This window comes from Narcine bancroftii, chromosome 3, assembly GCF_036971445.1.
Source record: "Narcine bancroftii isolate sNarBan1 chromosome 3, sNarBan1.hap1, whole genome shotgun sequence".
Classification (NCBI taxonomy): domain Eukaryota; kingdom Metazoa; phylum Chordata; class Chondrichthyes; order Torpediniformes; family Narcinidae; genus Narcine; species Narcine bancroftii.
Genome location: NC_091471.1, coordinates 329,408,933 through 329,416,885, shown reverse-complemented (window position 1 = coordinate 329,416,885; position 7,953 = coordinate 329,408,933). Strand labels below are relative to the sequence as shown.

Below are 7,953 nucleotides of genomic sequence, written 5' to 3'. Positions count from 1 at the left end.
GAATTTCTACAGAGTTGCGGCAGAGTGTGCTCGCCACCTAATATGGGGACACCAATACCACCCGCCAACCAGCGTAAACACGTAAAAAAGGGAGTGGACATAGCCCAAGAGCATCAAGGGCAAAACCCTCCTCACAAGTCGGGAACATCCACGGGGGAATGCAGCCATCGGGGAGCAGCAGCGATCATCAAGGATCCACGCCACCCAGCATGCACCCTGTTCTCACTGCTGCCGTCAGGAAAGAGGTCTGGGGACCACAGGACTCTCACCACCAGGTTCAGAACAGCTGTTCCCCCTCCACCGTCAGACTCCTCAATGACAACCTCAATCAGGGGCTCATTTAATGAGTTTATTGGTTTTTACCCTCTCTGTAATGCAGTTTGTTCACATTTCTTTTACAGTTTCTTTTCTTGAACAGCCAATAAGTGGTCATTCTGCCACACCCACAAGGAAAAGAATCTCAGGGTTGTATGTAATGTCAGGTATGTTCTGACAGTAAATCTGAAATCCCATTCCAGCTGTTTGATTGTTTATGAGCTGGAAGGTTTGAGGTAGAGGGATTTGGTCAAGGTGGACTCCATCACCATGGTTGTCTTGAACTTCTTATTCCCATATCCTCCTTGTACCATCTTGCGGTTCACCTGAAAAACCAATTGCATTCATTCAGTCAAAGAGCAGCTCGCGTTTAACCCACACAAGTTGACCCAGTGCTGCAGAGCAAGAAATGAAGGTACTCCTCCTGCATAGCATGTCCAAGAGGGGATGAATGGCCTCCTGACCCTGTGGACCATACTAGAGAGGGGCTGAAAAGCCTTCCGTCCCAGTGCACCAGACTAGAGACAGACTCAATGGCCTCCTGTCACTGTGCACTGGACTAGAGAGTGGCTGAACAGCCTCCTGTCCCTTTGCATCATATTGGATAGAGACTAAATGGCCTTATCCCTGTGTAGTAGGATGGAGATGGGCTGAACAGCCTCCTGACCCTGCGTACCACACTGGAGAGAGACTAAATGGACACTCCTGTGTAGCAGGATGGAGAGGGGCTGAACAGCCTCCTATCACTCTGTAACAGCCGAGAGAGGGGCCAAAGGGCATCCTCCAGTCTCTGCCCCTCCACGTGAGTGTGTGTGATGCATTGGGCTGCTTCAAACCCAGGCCTCCTTCCACCCTTACCTTGACAAATAGGTCGTACAGATGCTCATCTTCTCCAGACTCTTCAAGCACGTCCACTATGAACCTGATCATGTAAGACCCAATGCATTTGCCTCGATAAGCCACATAACCTGTGGGAGATTCAGGTTCACAAAATCACGAGCTGAGACTGGTCAGATGAATAGGCAGTAACAGATTGGCTTGTAGGAAGAAAACAGAAAGTCTTAGTGGATGGAAATGATTCTGCCTGGAGGTTGGTGACTAGTGGGAGAGCTGCAGGGATCAGTTCTGGGACCTCCTGCTCTTTGTGATTTTTATAAATGAACTGGATAAAGAGGCAGAAGGACGGATCAGTGAGTTTGCGGATTATATGAAGGTTTGGGGAAGTTGTGGATGGAGCTGAAGGTTGCAAGAAATAGACAGGATGCAGAGTCATGCGGAGAAGAGGCAGATAGAGTTCAAACTGGATAAGTGTGAGGTGAAGCACTTTGAAGGACAAACCAGAAGGCTGAGAACAGGGTTAATGGTCAGATACTTAAGAGTATGGATGAACAGAGGGGCCTTGGGGCCCAAATCCCCTCAAGGTCGCCATGCAGGTTAATAGGATAGTTAAGAAGGCCTATGGGACGCTGGGCTTCATTAGTCAGGGGAGTGAGTTCAGGAGTCGAGAGGTCGTGTTGCAACTCTACAAATCTCTGGTAAGACCCATTTGGAGAATTGTGTTCAGTTCTGGTCACCTCATTAAAGGAAGGATGTGGAAGCTACGGAGAGAGGACAAAGGAGATTGACCAGGATGTTGCTTGGATTGAGAAACAAGTCTCTTGAGGCAAGGTTAGCAGAGCTTCGGAGTGAAGAAGGATGAGAGGAGATTTGATCGAGGTCTACAAGGTTCTGGGAGGCATAGACAGGGTGGACGGCCAGCGCCTGTTTTCTCCCAGGGCAGGATTAGCACACACCAGGGGATATCTGTACAAATTGAAGGGAGGGAAGTTTAGTGGCAAGATATTTATTTATTTTTTTTACACAGAAAGTTGTGGGGACTGGAATGTCTCGCCAGGGGATGGCGGTGGAAGCTGGAACATTTTAAGAGACTCTTAACAGGCCCACGGATGGTGAATGTGAGCTCAGTTTTAACAATGAAGAAGTATTTGGACAGGTTCGTGGATGGGTCTTTGAGGGATGGGTGCAGGTCAAAGGGACTAGGCAGAATACTAGTCCAGCATAGACTAGAAGGGCCAAAGGGCCTGCTTCTATGCTGTAGAGTTCTATGTTTGTATGAACACAAGAACCCGGAGCAGGAGTCAGCATCAGGCCAGTCGATTTCAAATTGTTTTGCTGATGTGGCCAGGGTCTCAGCTCCACGGACCTCCCTGTTCCCTATTATCCTCAGTTCAAGATTTAATTTACTGTCCTGTAATAAAGACAGTGTAATATTACATGGAACGCATTTCTGTCAGCCATAAGGTGGACAGATTTGCCATTGGCAGAAATTGCCTGAAGCGCCTCTTACAGTCAGAGAGAGAGAGAGAGAGAGAGAAGCTAGAGAGAGTCCCCCCATCCACCTCCCCAGAGTCCCCGAGTGTCCATAGATTCACCTGCAGCAGCTGCTGCCAGACGGACTGGGTGTTTGGACTGGGGGGGGGGAGGGGGAGTGGGGTGGGGGGTGAAGATGACAAATGAAATGCCAGTGTTCTTTTCAGGAGGAATCGAATCCAAGAGCAGGGGTGTGATGTTGAGGCTTTTTAAGACCCTGGTGAGACCTCACGTGGAATATTGTGAACAGTTTTGGTCTCCTCGTTGATGTGCTGACGTTGGAGAGGGTTCAGAGGAGATTCATATGGGGAGCGTTTGGCGGCTCTTGGCTTAGACTCGTTGGAATTCAGGAAATGGGGGGTGGGGTGGGGTTGTTGAAACATTAAAAAAATTTTTTTCCCATGAAAAGACATTTATTTATATATTTTAAAATATGAATACATGTCTGTCATATGTATTGTATTTATACATTTTTAATGTTGAGAAGTGGGATCGGGAGCCAGCTTACTGTGTCAAGACTTCATCAGTCTTAGGTAGCCTGGTCGGGGACGAGATAGAGGACCAGGGGAAATCAGGACTGATGTCCGTGCAGGAGCAAGAGATGCGTCACCTTTTAGCGAAGGGTACACGATGAAGGTGTCTGAAACAGTCGAAACTTTCTCAGGTTCAGGCATGGAACGGAATCCAGACAAACGTTCAACGCCATAGTCACGCTTCTCTGGAAAAAATACAAAATGTTTCACTCGTGTCTTTGAACATACATCTGGGGTCAGACACAGAGTGAAGCTCCCTCCACAAAGTCCCATCACACACTCCCAGGGGTCATAGAATGAAGCTCCCTCCAAATTGACCCATCACACACATCTGGGATCAGACACAGAGTGAATCTCCATCTGCACCATCCCATCACACGCTACCGGGGTCAGACACAGAGTGAATCTCCCTCCGCACCGTCTCATCATACACACCTGGGGCTAGACACAGAGTGAAGCTTTTCTATGGATGTAGTGGGATCAGCAAAGCTATTTCTGCACTTGGATTGAATTTAGGAGCCGGGAGATTCCGCTGAAACTGTACAAGGTCCTGGTGAGGCTGCATCTGGAGAACCACATGCAGTTCTGGTCTCCTGACTTGAGGAAGGACGTACTGGCTTTGGAGATGGTGCAGAGGAGGATCACCAGGTTGATTCCAGGGAAGATAGGGGTTAGCCAAGGAGAGAATGAAGCATCTGGTACTGGACGCAGGAATTTAGACGAATGAGTGAGGGATCCAATGCAAACGTACAAAATGATGAAAGGTATGGTCAGATAGAGGTGGATAAGTTGTTCCCATTGGTGGGGGAGACCAAGACGAGGGGACATCGCCTCAAGATCCAGGGGAGTAGATTTAGGATGGAGATGATTTCCCCGAGGTCGCAGAATTCGTTGTCCATTGAAGCAGTGGAGGCGTCCTCAGTAAATATATTTAAGACGATGTTATATCACTGGGGAATTAAGGGATATGGGACTTAAGGGATATGGGAAAAGGCAGTTAGTTGGAGATGAGACATGATCACATTGAACGGCGGAGCAGGCTTGACGGCTGAATCACTGACTCATGCTCCTGTTTCTTATGTTCTGAGAGCCTGTTGTTCTCAGGGTCAGCCTGGATGACCTGGCCAGACACCTGACACCTGATGGACTACTCACCACCCCGGCAGGCTTGGACGACAAAGACTTTGGGTTTCAGTTGCAGGTTCGTACAATTCTTGTTGTTGAACAAATCGAAGATATCCTCCAGATCGACACTTTGGTTGTCAGCTCCCTTTATCTCTCCCACTTTTCCGTGTGCCATGATGAAGACAAGCGAACAGCAGGTTCCAGCCTCAATACTGTCCCGATAATTCTTCAGCAAATAGACAATATTCTGAAGGGGAGGGACGAGACAGGAATGAAATGGTCAGCGCCCCAGTGCAACTGGCTCCGCCAGCCGTGGCCCCTTCCCCACACTGCCCATGGCCTCAAGGCGGACCAGGGTCCTGATCCCAGACAGGAAGGTGACCGCCGGGGAAGGGGGGGACCTCTGCGGCTGAGCGCGGAGGAAAGGGGATCGTCGGTGTTTTAGGACCAAGAGTGGAGAAGGAAGATCGGTGGGAGAGGAGGAAGGGGGAGATGGGACAGGCAGGAGGAGACGGAAGAGGGTGGGGGTAGGAAGAGATTTGAGGGGGATGTGGCGATGACAGGCGGTTGATTAAATTAATCACAATGCTGGAGAAATTTGGGGGCAGCATGGTTGGCACAACACCTTGATCTGGGTTCGAATCTTGCACCGTCTGTAAGGAGTTTGTACATTCTCCCCGTGTCTGCGTGGGTTTTCCCCGGGGCCTCCAGTTTCTTCCCACCGATTTAAAGGTTGAACTGCAGACTTTATACGGCAAAGATAAAGACACATAACCCACGTTTCGGGATTGAGCCCTCCTTCAGAAGGAGTTTCTCAAGGCGTTTCCATCCTTCAGGCGGAGTTCCCCAGGGCGTCTCTGTCCTTCAGGAGAGGAGGTACCCAGGGCTCCTCTTGTCTGACTGGAAAAGAGTTCCCCAGGGCATCTTCGTCTATCAGGAGAGAAGATCCCTAGGACACCTGTGAGATTCCCTAGTCCTCCTTCAACCAGCAGGTGTGGACACAATCACCAGCTTCACGGACATCTCCTCCGCGCAGGCCGGTTTGGGAGATTCAGCACCATCCACACATGGATGAGGGGCTGCCTTACTTCCCCACTCCCCCAGCCTCTGCCCCTGCAGTTGGGGAGGGGCGAGAAGTGCTGACCCCTGCCCAGCATCATCAATGGGAATCTCTCACCCTGCCAGCCGGATCGATGAACTCGGTCACTTGGAATGCCAAGCTATGAAGAAGCCTCTTGAGATTTTGCAGGTCCTCCTCAGAGCCTTCCCTGTCTTTGTGGACACAGACGATGCAGGCTTTCCTCACGCCGGCCATGTCATATCTGTCGGTCTGTCAGAGAAACCAGCTTGTGAGTAACACTGGGATTTCTCTGCAGTGCCAGCCCCCAGAGACAGCAGTGTGGATGGGCAAAGCGTCGGTGGGAACAGCTCTGTGAGCCTGCTCACACAGCATGAACATGCGTACACATGCACAAAGGCACACTACCCAATCTCCACCTCAGGACAGGCTGGGGAGTCCCAGTCTCCCCCTCATGACAGAATGGGGGGGGAATCCCAGTCCCCCCCCACCGGGACAGGGTTGGGGCGGGGTGTCCCAGTCTCCCCCACCAGGACATGGTGAGGGTCCCAGTATCCCTCAACCAGGTCAGGGTGGGGGTGTCCCAGTCTCCAACAGTGACAGGCTAGTTGTCCCAGTCTTCCCCGGGGACACGGTGAGGGTTTTCAGTCTTCCCTTCGGGACCTGGGGAGTCTAAGTCTCCCCCAACCGGGACATAGTGAGGGTCACAGTCTCCCCCAACAAGGACAGACTGGGGGGGGGGGGGGTTTCCAGTTTCCCCCTCAGGGCAGGATGTAGGGTCATAGTATCCCCCCCCCCAGGACAGGGTGGGAGGAGGTCTCATTCTCCCGCCCTCCCCCCCCTCGCAGTGGGACAAGGAGCGAGTTTACAGGAGTGAATCTCGAGGACCCCCACCCTCCCTTCTGCCACCTCCACCACTCCCTCACCCCTCTACCCTCTACCCTCCCTCTCCCTCTCCTCTTCGCTCTCCCTCTCCCCTCCAACCCTCTCACCTGCGACGAGGGCACAGGCCTGGCTCCTGGCGAGGACAATCCGTCGGCCGCATGAGTGGGGACGGCAGCAGAGACATTGTCCATGGCTGGGGGGAAAAATCCCAAGTTAAGGGTGAAAGGGCGAAAGCCCTGTGCAATGCAAGATGGGGAGGACCGGGGCTCCCGGAGGGGAAAGGAGGAGGCCAGGGAGCCATCTGGAGGCGAAACAAGCAGGAGATGTGGTGAGGAAGCAGGCGCAGAAAGGGCTGAGTGGCCACCAGCTGCCAGAGGCAGCAATCCACGCCCATTGCCTTCACGGCTGAATGTGAAAGTGAATGAATTCCTTCCAGGATCTGACACACCCTTTTACAGGAATAAAAAGAGAGATAGAGCAAGCGCTGATATGTGGGTAGGCTGGGGGTAGGGAGCAAGGAGGAGGGAGAGGAGAGAGAGGAGGGGAGGGGAGGTGAGGGGGAGAGAGAGGAGAGGAGGGGAGGGGAGTTGAGGGGGAGAGAGAGGAGAGGAGGGGAGGGGAGGTGAGGGGGAGAGAGAGGAGAGGAGTGGGGTAGAGAGAGGAGGGGTGGAATGGGGAGAGAGAGGAAGGAGTGGGGAAGAGAGAGGGAGGAGGGAGGAGTGGGGGAGAGGAAGGGAGGAGTGGGGCAGAGAGGGGGTGGAATGGGGGGAGATAGAGAGGAGAGGAGTGGGGGGGAGAGAGAGAGAGAGGATGGGAGGAGTGGGAGAGAGGGGGGGGGGAGACAGGAGGGGTAAGGGTCAGGGTTGAGAGACGGATGTCTGTCACCAGATTCTGGCAGGAAGAGGTCCCCGCACTACCCAAGAAACACCTCACCTGTCCCATCCATTCCAGCAATTCCAGAATATCAGCAATGCCCCGGTTGTGCAGGAATGATGAGGGAAGTTTCTCCGCCCACGTGTACAATGATTAACCACATTGATCAACTTCCCCGACACGGGTAACTGACAGGGAGGGATGGGGGTGGGGGGCCGGAACTGGTTACAGAGATGGGGAGGAGTGTAGGGAACCAGAGGGATTACAGAGACGGAGGGGTGTAGGGGACCAGAGAGGGTTACAGAGACAGGGAGGGGTTTAGAGGACCAGAGGGGGTTACAGAGACAGGGAGAGGTGTAGGGGACCAGAGGGGGTTACAGAGACAGGGAGAGGTGTAGGGGACCATAGGGCTTTACAGATATAGGGAGTGGTGTAGGAGACCAAAGGGGGGGGGTTACAGAGACAGGGAGAGGTGTAGGGGATCAGAGGGGGTTACAGAGACAGGAGGGATGTAGGAGCTATGCCAAGGCCGCGGAGATAATGGGTGAAATATAAAGCAGGACTCTGACCATGGGGGTCAATTCTCTACATGACAAAGCCCCTCGTCGTCGTTCCATTCTGTACGTTCCTGAAAAATAAGAACGATCATAGCCATCAACAGGAGGGTGGGACAGATGAAGGGTGGACAGAGGGAAGCTGGGAGGGTTGAAGGAGGGAGGGTGGGGGAGTCACGTGATGGAGTAGTGGCCGGACGGTGAACTCCAGCCCTCTCCA

General features: G+C 52.7%; 1 protein-coding gene across 1 annotated transcript; it reads right to left on the bottom strand.

The window, feature by feature from the left end:
• Window positions 1–335: 335 nt before the first annotated feature.
• LOC138756569 (caspase-14-like) lies at window positions 336–7,320 on the bottom strand. The gene is made up of 7 exons (XM_069923005.1): window positions 7,240–7,320; window positions 6,414–6,499; window positions 5,521–5,673; window positions 4,374–4,590; window positions 3,296–3,403; window positions 1,174–1,283; window positions 336–641 (listed from the first exon to the last, which is right to left on the bottom strand). Exons 1-7 carry the CDS (start codon window positions 7,250–7,252, stop codon window positions 531–533), a joined length of 798 nt encoding a protein of 265 aa, XP_069779106.1. The 5' UTR covers window positions 7,253–7,320; the 3' UTR covers window positions 336–530.
• Window positions 7,321–7,953: the final 633 nt, after the last annotated feature.

What these genes read in the sequence shown, in the direction of transcription:
- LOC138756569 (XM_069923005.1), bottom strand. An exon ending in TCATCGATCCGGCTGGCAGG is followed by an intron (nt 4,591 to 5,520) that starts GTGAGAGATTCC and finishes CCTCCCCTTCAG; the next exon opens with AATATTGTCTATTTGCTGAA. An exon ending in CGTCCAAGCCTGCCGGGGTG is followed by an intron (nt 3,404 to 4,373) that starts GTGAGTAGTCCA and finishes TATTTTTTCCAG; the next exon opens with AGAAGCGTGACTATGGCGTT.